General features: G+C 43.8%; 1 protein-coding gene across 1 annotated transcript in view; it reads left to right on the top strand.

Annotated features, from left to right (window-relative positions):
• Positions 1 to 628: 628 nt before the first annotated feature.
• Positions 629 to 14,140, top strand: part of iars2 (isoleucyl-tRNA synthetase 2, mitochondrial) — a 64,655-nt gene continuing 51,143 nt past the window's right edge. Inside the window, 10 exon segments of the mRNA XM_055639721.1 lie at positions 629 to 883; positions 5,363 to 5,482; positions 5,670 to 5,829; positions 9,817 to 9,965; positions 10,046 to 10,095; positions 10,184 to 10,287; positions 10,898 to 10,988; positions 11,524 to 11,639; positions 12,094 to 12,263; positions 12,867 to 12,957. Of these exon segments, the coding sequence (XP_055495696.1) occupies positions 671 to 883; positions 5,363 to 5,482; positions 5,670 to 5,829; positions 9,817 to 9,965; positions 10,046 to 10,095; positions 10,184 to 10,287; positions 10,898 to 10,988; positions 11,524 to 11,639; positions 12,094 to 12,263; positions 12,867 to 12,957 (1,264 nt within the window). The 5' untranslated portion in view covers positions 629 to 670.

Here is a 14,140-nt window from a genome sequence, read left to right as displayed (position 1 = left end):
TTCCAGAACTTGGTGTACATTTAAAAACGTATATCCATGGAAGATGCAACTTATTCTAAAGCTGGAATATCGCTCAGTATGTAGCTGAAAACACCACATTTACAAGCTCAGGGGTTGAATTTGTTTTGGGAATATTTGCACGTGGTTCACTTTCTCCCACTGAGATGTGGATGGGGAGAAGGAGAAGAGGAAAAGAGGGAGAGAAAGAGTAGTAGAGGAAGAGAAGCAGGAGAAGAGGGAGGGAAAGTGAAGTTGGGGAGGAGAAGTGGAAGAAGAGGAGAAGAGGGAGAGGAAGAGAGAGGGAGAGAAGAGTAGAAGGTAAGAGGAGAAGGTGAGAAGAGGGTGAGGAGGAGAGGGGGAGAGAGGGCGATAAGAAGAGGGAGAGAAGGAGAAAAGAAGAGGGAGAGAAGGAGAAAAGAAGAGGGAATAGAAGGATAATGAGAAGAGGGTGAGACTATGCGAGCTATAAGCCAAGCAGGAGGTGCGGTTTTGAACTCGGAGCTTGAGCCTGTGCGGCCGCCGTGTAGTGGCCCCGCATTACGCAGCTGCGGGCCGCAGAGTAACCGGTGGCGGCGGCGGGGAGAGCAGGAGGACAGGGCCGGACAGGACCGGCCAGGACCGGGCAGCGGCGGCCCCACTCACCCACTCACCCACCCACCCACCGGCAACCATGATGTCGGCGCTGACAGGCCGCAGCCTCCTGGCCGGCAAGTGTCGGGCGGCGGCGGCCCGGTGCAGGGTCCGGCCGGCCAGCGGCGGCTCCACCTGGGACCGGGAGCCCGGCAAGAACAAGTTCAGGGAGACGGTGCTGCTGCCCCGCACCGAGCTCCCCATGCGGCTCAGCGGGAGGCAGCTGCCCGACAAGGAGCTGCAGATCCAGCGGGTACGGTCAGGGCTGGGGGGATGGGTTCACTGCCAAGCGACCGACCCATGACGGCTAATTTCCCCCCCCCCACACCCCCCCCCCCTCTCACACCTCCCCCTCTCACACACCTCCCCCCCATCTCACACCCCCCCTCTCACACCTCCCCGTCTCTCACACCTCCCCCCTCTCACCTCCCCTCTCACCTCCCCCTCTCTCTCACCTCCCCCCCCCTCTCTCACACCCTCCCCCCCTCTCACACCTCCCCCCTCTCACACCTCCACCCTCCACCCTCCTCACCCTCCACCCCCACCCTCTCTCACACTCCACCCTCTCACACACCCACCCTCCACCTCCTCACCCTCTCACCCCCCCGACCTCTCTCACACCTCCACCCTCCCTCCCCCCCCTCACACCTCCCCCCTCTCACACCTCCCCCCCCACACACCTCCACACCTCTCACCTCCTCCCCCCTCCCCCCACACCCACCCCCCCCCCCCTCTCACACCCCCCCTCTCACCACCCCCCCCCCTCTCTCACCCCCCCCCCTCTCACACCTCCCCCTCTCTCTCACACCTCCCCCCCTCTCACACCCTCTCACCTCCCCCCCCCTCTCACCCCCCCCCTCCTCACCCTCACACCCCCACCCTCTCACACCTCCCCCTCTCTCACTCCTCCCCACCCTCCACACCTCCCCACCCTCTCACACCTCCCCACCCTCACACCTCCACCGTCTCGCACCTCACCACCCTCTCCCACCTCCCCCTCTCACCTCCCCCCCCTCTCACACCTCCCCCCTCTCTCACCACCCCCCACCCTCTCACCTCCCCCCTCTCTCACACCCCCCCCCTCTCTCACACCCCCCCCTCACACCTCCCCCCTCTCACCCTCTCCCCCCCCCCTCTCACACCCCCCCACACCCTCTCACACCTCCCCCCCCCCCTCTCACCCTCCCCACCCTCTCACACCTCCCCACCCTCTCACACCTCCCCACCCTCTCACACCTCCCCACCCTCTCACACCTCCCCACCCTCTCACACCTCCCCACACACTCCCACCTCTCTCCAACCCTCCCCACACCCCGCCCCTTCCATGCCTCATCTCTCTTTCTCTTCTTCACCCATACTCTAACATACCTCTTTGCCCTCCCTTCTCTTGCATGCCTGCCCACCCTTCCCTTCCATCTCTTTGCCCACCCTTCTATGCCTCATCCCCTTCTCGCCTATACATCATAGCGCCCCTTCTCTTGCATTCCTGCTTCTCTTCCACATTTCTGCCCCTTCCATATCCATTCTCCCCACCCAGCAGCTGATCTACTCACACCATTCACTTGGCCGTTCTCATCCTACCCCCATTTTATCACATCAACACAACTCCACAGCCATTCCTTGTCAAGGCAGCAGATAAGAATTTGTAAATCTGTTACATCGAGTAGCTTGATGTTGAGACTGACCTCATGCATGTGAATGCTGAGCTTGTGTTGGGTTGTCAGGTGAGGTTGGATGTGTCACCCTGTCAGTAGAATTAAAGTGGGAAATTAGATGTTGGTGAAATTGTTTTTGGCAGATTTGAAAGCATGGGATTTTAAATGTTGGTGTGTTTGTAACATGTAGGGTAAAAGTGGAAAAGAGAAATTGCCATTGTAGACTAATTTGATTGATTCAATTGATTGATTGATTGATTGATTCAACTTTATTGTCATTGCACAAATAAGAGTACAGGTACAACGAAATGCAGTTTAGCATCTAATCGGAGTGTAAGGTAGTAAAAATACTGGTTAAAAACAATATGTGCAATGTGGATGAATTAAACCAGTACATAGGCAATAAATATATACAGATAAAAGAGTATAAAGATAGCTAGTGTCGGGTCTGTGAGTTCAGCAGGGTGATGGTATTTTGGAAAAAGCTGTTCCTCAGCCTGCTTGTGCGAGACCTGAGGCTCCTGTACCGCCTCCCTGATGGGAGGAGGGCAAATAGCCCATGGTTAGGGTGAGAGTGCCTTCCTGCCAGCTGTTGTGCAGCTGCTGTACCATACCGTGAAGCAGGTGGTCAGGATGCTTTCAATGGTACAGCAGTAGAAGTTGGACAGGATCTGGGGGGACACGTGAACTTTCTTAAGCCTCCTCAGAAAGTAGAGACGCTGCTGTGCCTTTTTGATCAGTTTGGTGGTATTGAGGGACCAGGACAGATCCTCTGAGGTATGTACCCAGAGGAATTTGTAGTTGGAGACGCGCTCCACCTCAGTCCCGTTTATGTGGATAGGGGTATGTCTGCCACCTCTGGTCTTCCTGAAGTCTACAATGATTTCCTTCGTCTTCTTTGAGTTGAGTACGAGGTTATTATTGGTACACCAGGCTGCCAGGTTCTGGACCTCCTCCCTGTAGGCTGATTTTAGAAGTGATGCTAGTGAATGGATGAAAGAGGTCTGAAGAAGGATCTCGACTTGAAACGTCATCCATTCCTTCTATCCAGAGATGCTGCCTGTCCCGCTGAGTTACTCCAGTATTTTGTTTCTATCTTCTGTGTAAACCAGCATCTGCTGTTTTTTCCTACACATATTCATTAAGTGGCCAAATAAGAGCTTTAAAAGGGCATCAATTATACCAGTGCCCAAGAAGAGTAAGGTGGCGTGCCTCAATGACTATCGACCAGTGGCACTAACGCTGGTGGTGATGAAGTGCTTTGAGAGGTTGATCATGGAGCAAATCAACTCCTATCTCGACAAAAACCTGGAACCACTGCAGTTTGCTTACCGCCACAACAGATCAACGGTGGATGCGATCTCGCTGGCCCTCCACTGCGTTCTGGACCACTTGGACAACAAATCTGAGTTTTTGTTGTCCAAGTGGTCAGGCTGTTATTCATCAATTACAGCTCGGCATTTAACACAATCATCCCCTCCAAGCTGGTTACCAAACTCGCAGAACTGGGTCTCTGCGCATCCCTCTACAATTGGATCCTCGACTTCCTCATTCACAGACCACAGTCTGTTCGTATTGGTGGAAGTGTGTCAGCCTCGATAAGAATCAGCACGGGAGTACCTCAAGGCTGCGTGCTCAGCCCCCTGCTGTACTCACTCTATACTCATGACTGCGTAGCTGGTCACAGTGCGAACTCCATCATCAAGTTCGCTGACGACACCACTGTTGTGGGACGTATCACTGATGGGGATGAGTCAGAGTATAGAAGAGAGATCGAGCAACTGTCCATATGGTGCCAGCACAATAACCTGGCCCACAACACCAGCAAAACCAAGGAACTGATTGTGGACTTTGGAAGGAGTAGGATGGGGACCCACAGTCCCATTTATATCAACGGGTCGATGGTTGAAAGGGTCAAGAGCTTCAAATTCCTGGGCGTGCACATCTCTGAAGATCTTTCCTGGTCTGAGAACACTGATGCAATTATCAAGAAAGCACATCAGAACCACTACTTCCTGAGAAGATTACGGAGAGTCGGTTTGTCAAGGAGGACTCTCTCTAATTTCTACAGGTGCACAGTAGAGAGCATGCTGACTGGTTGCATCGTGGCTTGGTTCGGCAACTTGAGTGCCCAGGAGCGGATAAGACTACAAAAAGTAGTAAACACTGCCCAGTCCATCATCGGCTCTGACCTTCCTTCCATCGAGGGGATTTATCGCAGTCGCTGCCTTAAAAACGCTGGCAGTATCATCAAAGACCCACGCCATCCTGGCCACACACTCATCTCCCTGCTACCTTCAGGCAGAAGGTACAGGAGCCTGAAGACTGCAACAACCAGCTTCAGGAATAGCTACAGGACCCCACAGCCATCAGGCTATTAAACCTGGCTCGGATAAAACTCTGATCATTAATAATCCCTTATCTGTTATTTGCACTTAATCAGTCTTTATTTATGTGTGTATATATTTATATTATGGTATATGGACACGCTGATCTGTTTTGTAGTAAATGCCTACTATGTTCTGTGTGCTGAAGCAAAGCAAGAATTTCATTGTCCTATCAGGGATACATGACAATACACTCACTTGAACTTGAACTTTAATTTACATTCATACCAAGTCAATTAGCCAACAAAGCTGTGTGTCTTTGGAGTGTGGGAGGAAATCGGAGCTTCTCGGAGAAAACACATGTAGGTCACGGGGAGAACGATCAAACTCCGTATAGACCGCACCCGTAGTCAGGATTGATCCTGGATCATAAGGCAGCACCTCTACCGCTGTGCCACTGTGCTGCCCACATCCTAAACATAGGATTTTTAATCAAAAACACATACGAGGACTAAATTGTATCTGTAAAATTTCTTTGCCCTCTATCCCACGTGGGATGAAGAAAACATCAGAAAATTTGACACTTTCAATTGTTGTTTAAGGTTATCTGGCCACTGGTCAGTTAAATGCATGGTTTTGTCACTTTGTCAGAATTTATTTTTGCACTGTCAGCCGTCCTGTTTTATGTGTAGTATCTTGACAAAATCCAATAAGCTATTGATGTTTTAACCCATTGTTGAATTTTTGTAGGAATGCGGTTTCTCAGAGCTGTACACTTGGCAAAGAAATAGGAAAGGCAAGGAATTTTGTATCCATGATGGACCACCTTATGCTAACGGAGATCCTCATGTTGGTCATGCCTTAAATAAAGTAAGTTCATCTGATTTGGTTGTCTCTAATAATTTTGAACTGCAAATATTTCTGCTGAACAATCAGATCATTTTAGTGATTTTTTTTTTAATGCTTGATGGTGTGAGTTTTCAAGTTTACACTTTTGCAAATTAAACAAAGTTGTTTCTTCATATTATTGACTGAAACTGTATTTACCCTTGTGCAGATACTAAAGGATATCACAAATAGATTCCAGATGATGAGAGGTAAAATAGTTCATTTCATACCAGGATGGGATTGTCATGGATTACCTATTGAGCTAAGAGCTTTGGCAGAATGTGGTGAACAAGCCAAAACACTCTCTCCTATGGAAATCAGACAAAAAGGTAATTTGTTTAAAGATATGTTAACAAGTTTATTATGAACTTGATTGTTTTATTTACTAGTACCATAGGCCATTAGAACTATGAACAGAAATATTTTGAAACCAGTAACCACAGTAAAACATTGATAATCTACAAAACAATTGTTTTGAAATCTCTGTAGCTTGGCATCTGAATCAAATGACCTCCATTTGCAAGCTCCTTTTTGCTCTGTTTAAAAAGAGTGGGGTTAGGTGAGTTTAAAAAGAATGCAGAAACTAGGCCTCGGCGAGTTTGTTCACTCATTGTAAACTCCTCAGGGCACCGGTTCCTGTGCTCCATTGAAATTGACTGGGACACTGTTTCCCATGCTCTCTTTAAACTCGCAAGTTTCACTGAAAAATGTATTGTGCTTTTCTCTATACCCCAGGCTTTTAACTGTACATCGGTGCATATGACAAATTAAACTAAGCAATGTAATTTATTTAAAACAAAGTGAATTAAAATATGTTGGGGCTATTAATAGAAGCCACATCCCATATTTTGGAAACACTGCCAGTTTCTGCCTAGCCAAAGCCCTGAGCATGTTATCTTATGAGTGATTCACTGTATCTGATTAAGCTAATTTCTATTTGTACATAATTTGGAGATTTTTGAATTTGGTTAATAAATTTGTAACATTGAAATTACTCCATGGATTTCAGTTTACACTCAATCATTCTTTGTAATTTTGAGTTGCTTTTAGTTTTTAGAGATACAGCATGGAAAGGACATCTGGTGGCGCTGTTGCTAGCTGCCTCTGCCCACGGTCTGGCTGTCTTTTTTTTATTTTGTTATGTTTAGAGTGTGCCTTTTAGTTTTTTATTTCAGTATTTTTTTTTGGTATTTTATGTGGGGGGGGAAGCGGGTAGGGTAAGGGGGAAATCATTCTTCAGTCGCTTCCTGGCGAGAGCTTCAGCAGCGGCGGTGAAGTGCTGGAAACATCGCGGAGCGGGCGAGGCCTTCCTGGGATCGCCGCTTGAAGCTCCGGAGTGTTGGGCCGCTGCTCCAACATCGCGGAGCTGTGGGTGCGGAGCTCCCAACGCAGGCGGCGCTGACTTTAACATCGCGGAGTCCTGGGACCCTTTGCCGGGGGTCGCCAGCGCGAATCTCCGCCCAGCGCTGCCTGTGGATATCGGAAACCGCGGACTCCGGTGGAAGGTGGCCGACGAGAGGTTGCCGATGAGAGATTCCCGGCGAGAGGGCCTGAACATCAGGCGGCCCGTAGCGGCGACTACGGGGTGCTCGGGAGGCCCTGACCACGGGTGAACATTGGGGAACATCAGCGAGGAGGTTGACTGGACTTTTGTTCCTTCCCTCACAGTGGGGAACTTTAGTTCCACTGTGGGGATGTTTGTGTTGTGGACTACTGTGTACTGTGTTTTGTGTTTTTTTTATATTTTATTTTTTTGTATGACTGCAAGGGAAAAATAATGTTGTTGTCTCTTCATTGAAGACAATGACAATAAATTAAATCAAATCAAACCCGCCCTTCAGCCCACTGAGCCCACGCCGACCATCGATCACCCGTTCATACTAATCTATAATAATTTACATAATTATATATAATTTATGGTGCTTTTATAAGTGATATACTAAGATTTTATATGTACTTTATGATATTTTTTAATATGCAATGCATTTTTATGTAATGTTGCCCCTTGTCTGGACCTCGTCCGTAATAAAGTTTATTATTTTTATTAATCCAATGTCATCCTTCCGCATCCTCTCCCTGCACACTAGGGGCAATTTACAGGGGCTAATTAACATACAAACCCGCAGATCTTTGGGATGTGGTTGGAAACCAGAGCATCCACATGGTCACAGGAGGAATGTGCAAGCTACACACTGACATCACCCAAGGTCAGGACCAAATCCAGGTCTCTGGCGCTGTGTGGCAGCATCTCCACCGGCTATGCCACTGTGCTGCCCACATTTTGGTGTTTGATCTTTTGTTGATTCTCAAGGTGCTCAGTTTCCTATTATGGTTCAACAAGATGGAACACACAGTTCTTCCAAATATTTTTAACACGTGTAAAAGTTGACTTTGATGTTGTCAGGGTAATTCATCTGTTGTGGCATTTAAACCTAGTGCTCCTTACAAGAAGGTGCAAAATGCCATTTCCGAAAAATTCCTAAACAATCGTAAATGCAAATTTTGCTTTTATTGAGCCAAGCTGCAATTTTTAGCCTTCCTTTATCATTACCTCTGGTTGATGTACAACTTGGATTTGTGATGGACCCCTTTTGCTAATGTGCATGACTTAAACGTTGATGTGGCCCTTGTGGATAAGGGGATCAGGGGCAGAAATCGATATGGCAGAATATCCCTGCTCTGCATGACTGAAAACGTGCTCAGTGTGGGCTGGGTGGGAAGGAATCAGAAGTTCCTTCAGCCAACTTTCATGGATGCAAACTGATAGCAGTTTTATTGGAAGGAAAAGCTTATGTCTGATCTTTTACTTCAACACCATTTTCCAGACCTTTGCCTAAACCCCTTGATCATTTAAATAAAATGCTCTCATTGATTGAGCTTTTACTGCACTCTGATGGTAGAGTGCTATGATTTCATCAACCCTTGAGTCATACAGCATGCAAACAGTCCCTTTGGCCTTACTCCTTCAGACCAACCAAGATGTCCCATCTAAGCGAATCCCCTTTGCCCGCTATTGGTGCATATCCCTCTAAACCTTTCCTATCCATGTACCAATTCAAATGTAAAATTATTGTACCGGACTCAACTTCCTCTGGCAGCTTGCTCCATCTGTCCACCACCATCTGTGTAGAAAAAGTTGTTCCTCAGGTTCCTGTTAAAATTTTCCCCTCTCACCTTAAACCTATGCCCTCGATATATACTCTATACTCAATATGCTTACTTATGAAGGACAGCATGCCTAAAGTCACTTTCACCATCCTATCTACCTGTGATTCCACTTTCGGGACCAGTGTACTTGTACTCCTGGATCCCTCTGCTCTAGAATACTTCCTGGGGTCTGGTAAACCTTCCCAACCTGGTCAATAAACATCTTCTACACCCTCTCCAAAGCGTCCGTATCCGTCATGTAATGGAGTGACCAAAACTGCACACAATACTCCAAATGCAGTCTAACCAAAGTCCTATAAAGCTGCATCATAACTTCCCTACGCTTGCACTCAAGGACCCGACCAGTGAAGACAGACATACCAAACGCCTTCTTTACCACTCTATCTACTCAGTCCTGAGTAAACAATCCAAGTTTGTGCAATCCCTCATGCTGGTAATCCTCTTCTGCACCCTGTCCAAAGTCTGCACACCCTGGCCAAAGTCTGCACACCCTGGCAGTAACATGACTTCCAGACTTTTGTACTTAATTCCAATACCAATGAAGCAAGCATACCATATGCCTCATACATGTTACAAACAGAATATGTACAGATTACAAAATGTATATGATTTTGGAAGATGATGACCAAATCATCTATTCTGGTGTATAGGTTATGTATTGTTAGGTTATGGATTGTTCTTAAATTATCTTATACACTGATTTCCAGCTACCAAAGAATATGTGTGACCATTCAACCTGTTTTACATTCGAATTACTAATGGTTACATTGTAAAATTATAGATTGGATATAGCAAATTTAATGTAAATCTGGATGAAAGTAGTTGCAATGGAGACAGTACAATACATTTTTTATTTCAATTAAATACATGTTAGAATTAATTACATTTCAACTTTATTGGAGGAGTAACAAAATTGCAGTTAAAGGACATTGTTATTTTGAGTGTATAGAGATACTTGGTCTGAAGAAGGGTTTCGGCCCGAAACGTTGCCTATTTCCTTCGCTCCATAGATGCTGCTGCACCCGCTGAGTTTCTCCAGGTTTTTTGTGTAACCTCCTCATATCAATATTGACATGTATTTATGATGTGGAGAAATTTGCCATTTACATTGTTCCTTATAAACATTTCAAGCTATTTGTGTCTTGTAGCCAGAGAATTTGCAGAAAGAACAATTGAACGCCAGCGTGCAGCATTCATCCGATGGGGTGTGATGGCAGATTGGGACAACTGTTATTACACTTTTGACAAGCAATATGAAGCCAAACAATTAGAAGTTTTCCACCAAATGTTTGACAAGGTATTACAGTTGTGTTCTGTTTCATAATTCGTCCAATGTGTGATAAGATACACATTTATTTATTTTTTGCTTTTCTTAAGGGATACATTTATCAAGACTATAAACCTGTATTTTGGTCGCCTTCTACAAGGTTTGTAACTAATTTAATTTGCGATCACTTTAAATATAAAGTAATTTTGGGGTAATGAGTTGAATATGTTTGTTATTTATCTGCGTAGGACTGCTTTGGCAGAAGCTGAACTTGAATACAATCAACAGCATGTTAGTCGATCGGTATATGTCAAGTTTCCACTCTTAAAAACTCCATCCAAAATTACTTCAGGTACAGTGTGTGTTAATAAATTACTTCAGGTACAGTGTGTGATAATGTGTTGAGGTTGAGAAGGAGTTTCTTCCCAGAGGCAATTCGGACTGTAAACGCCTTTCTCACCAGGGACTAACTCTACAGAACGTTTTTCCTTCTATTATTTATTAGTAAGAATCACCAATTTGTTTGGTTGTTTGTTTGTCTTTTGAAAAATAGATACATGCCACTTTCATTTCACACATGTAGGAGTATGTGAATTTGATGGGACTGAATTTTTTTCAGCTAGGTATGCACCTAACATGGCACCACTACACAGATGCAAAATCACCACATTGTAGATTGTTTGTGTAGGCTTCTTTCTTTTTTTTAGTACAGGGTATTTTGAAAAATTTGTTTGTGTCTTCTTTCGCACAGGATATTTTGAAAAATACATTGTTTCTGCGCATTGTTCTGAGAACACAGTATATATTTTTGATACCTGATTATTGGGGGGGGGGGGGGGGGGGGGGTTGATAAAACCCAATCCATTAGTATGATACATATTGAAGAATTTCAGATGATTTTTTAAAAAAGTTAGTTTTGCCTTTTCTGTCCAGACTTAAAGATTCTTTTTTTTTCCTTTCAGAGAATGCATCCTCTATTAATGCACTGATATGGACAACCCAGCCTTGGACCATTCCAGCTAACCAGGCCGTTTGTTATATGCCAAATGCCAAGTACGTTGAAATATTTATGACTTGTCATCTTAAAATAATGACATACTTTTTAAATGGATCCCACTAAACTTTGCAATAATGCATAGAGCTGTTTTCATTTCTCCCCAAACTATCTATAATCTAATCTAACACTTCATGCAAAATTAAAAATCCTAATCCCCTTAAAATCTTCCTGAATTGTAGTGAAGTGAGCTGTTGCCTCATATGCATTGATATTAGAAACTAAAGAAATTGTGTCTGGTCTATGGGTGACAATCAAGAGAAAAGTGCAGGCGCTAGAAATCTGAGATAAAATGCTGGAAATACTTAGATCAAACCATAAAATATATTTGTGTTGTAGCATTCTCTTTGTAAACTTGAAAAGCAAATAATTTAATTATTCAGCTCACTTAAGTTGAATGTTTTATTCTAAAATAATTTTTATTAATAACCTGTGACTGTATATCTCTAATTATTTAACCTATCTCTTATTTTAGTTCTACATTTTTATTTACAAGTGTATTTGGAAGATTATTTTTTTTTTATTGAAATCCAGGTACTCCCTAGTGAAGTGCTTAAACACAGAAGAGCTCTACCTTCTGGGTGCAGAATGCATAGATTCCACAGCAGCTATTCTGGAGACACAGTTTGAAATTCTTCAGACGGTCAATGGTAAGCAAATTAAAAGTAATTGTTCCTGCCTTTCAATAAATATCATACCCGTTCAATAACATATACGATAAAAATTTCTATCTCACTTTTATTTCTTCCTACCTTGATCTACAAATTGAAATGTTAGGATACCATAAATGCAATCATTTTCAAACAGTAATTTTACAAATATAAACTTGGGTAAAAAGTTTATTAGTACATTGTTTAAGAAGCATTTTATCCATACCCTGTACTCTGTTCAAGATCTATTTCAGCACATATTACTGTCTAGCAATTTGGATTAGCGAGGGGATATGGTTTTTGCCCCCATGCTTATCTTTCCTATGCAGAAACTAATTGTGGTATCCATATTATTATTGAAACCAATACTGGTTAACTTGCCAGAATGGTTTCATATTAGGGATATCTGTAAAATAAATGTCTAACATTTTTGCAATAACTTTTCTGAATTTAGGTTCTGATTTGGAGGGTGGAGTTTGTACCCACCCCACAATTCCGGGAAGACAGTCTCGACTTTTGCCTGCTAACCATGTGACAATGCAGAAAGGGACAGGATTGGTACATACAGCACCAGCTCATGGAATGGAAGATTACAGTGTAGCTTCTCAACATGAACTTTCTGTTGTAAGTTACAGATAAAATTAATTCACTATTGAAATAGGTAATAATACTGGGATTGAAATCAAAATACAAACCTACAGGGCTCTCTTCACTTTTCGCAGGGTGCTCTGGTTTCCTCCCACACTCCAAAAGATGTAGGCATGTTAGTGTACGGGGTGATTGCTGGTCGTAGAGCCAAACGGCCCGTTTCTGCGCTATCTATCTAAAAGACTGCAGTTCCAATAATCCAGTGCTGGAAAGGAGTCTTACTCCTGTACTCGAGCAATCAGTGTATTCATTTTTGGTTTATTTGAGACATTTAGGTCGTGAACAATCTTTGTAAGTTTTGGACAGCAGCTGGGGGTGACACTGAAGTCCATTGCTAGGTAAAAGAGTTACCAAAAGGATATAAATAGAAGCAGCAGCCTTTTGTGTCACTCATATTTGCTTTGCCATTCAACAAAATAATTACCTACTTGTTCCATACCCATAATTTCATAAACATTTCAAAAATCCTTTTATTGTGGACATTGAATGATTTCAATTTAAGAAACTTTTAGTTCTTCCTCTGGACAATATGTGTACTTGAAGTCTCAAGTATTTTAATTACCATGTTCACAATTTTAGGACTGTTTAGTGGATGAAGATGGAATTTTCACCGAAGCAGCAGGATCAGACCTTCAGAACAAGTTTGTCCTTACTGAAGGAAATGAAACAGGTTGGTATTATCTCTTTGCAGAATGTTTAAACATTTCTTGCGTCTCAGTAATTTATATTTAGTGATATAAATATGAGCTATACTAATAGGGAAGGTTTCGGGTTTTGATCCTTGTAATGTTGCCTTCACTAAATGTGGTTAAAAGAGCGAATGTGAAGGTAGGGTATGAGAAGAGAGGTGGTGCCAATGCAGACTTGAAATGCTCTTTTTGGTTAAAGTAAAGTGGGAGTGCTCTTGGATTAAGTAAATAATGTGGCTTATCAAGTGGAGTTAAAAATGAGCTGCAAGAGGAACTGAGTGGGTCAGCCAATCTATAAAGTTAAATTGGGTGTTTATGTTCCTCGTTCAGACCCTTCATCTGGACTGAAAGAGTGGAGTCCAGTTGAAAAGCCATGGTTCAAAACACCAATTTCATTTCCCTCCAAAGCTGCTGTTTGACCTGCTATGTTTCTCCAACAGTGTCTGTTTTGCTCTGGATACCATTATCTGCAATCTCTTCTGTCTCTGATTGAATGTATTTCGGGCCATGTTGGTTTACTTATCCTGCCATTTGGAAGACTTTGAGGTGACAATGGTGGTGGTTTCTCTCTAAGTAGTATTAATTCTCAGAAGCATATAGGAGGGCAGGCTTTAATGTTGTCCATCAGAATCTATTTATGTCTGAAGAAGGGTTTCAACCCAAAACCCAAGAAGGGTTTCAACCCACCATTTTTCTCTGGAAATGCTGCCTGACCCACTGAGTTACTCCAGCACTTTGTGTCTACCCTAGTTATGTACTGGGCTTGACGTTTTAATCTTCATTTGGCCAAATAAATGTGTTACTACTCTAAATGTGTTGTTGAATGTCATAATTGATGCCAGCCTGTACAGAAAACATAGAAAATAGGTGCAAGAGGAAGCCATTTGGCCCTTCGAGCCAGCACCGCCATTCATTGTGATCATGGCTGATCATCCCCTATCAATAACCCATTGATATGCAAGTGGCATGCATTTTCCTGATTATGTACCTTTTATTGTTGGATAATGAAATGGTACATTGGAGGCAGGTTGATGGAATACCAAATGTATGCTGTCCATATGGTTTTGGTGGGTTAATTGGCAATGGTAAATTGCTCCTAGTATGATGGAATCTGAGACAGTTAATGAGGCTTAAGGGGGAATAAAATTAAATGGGAGCAACTTG

The sequence above is a fragment of the Leucoraja erinacea genome, chromosome 8 (assembly GCF_028641065.1).
Source record: "Leucoraja erinacea ecotype New England chromosome 8, Leri_hhj_1, whole genome shotgun sequence".
NCBI lineage: Eukaryota > Metazoa > Chordata > Chondrichthyes > Rajiformes > Rajidae > Leucoraja > Leucoraja erinaceus.
The sequence above is the reverse complement of the archived record's forward strand: the minus strand, read 5'-3'. Positions and strand labels throughout refer to the sequence as shown.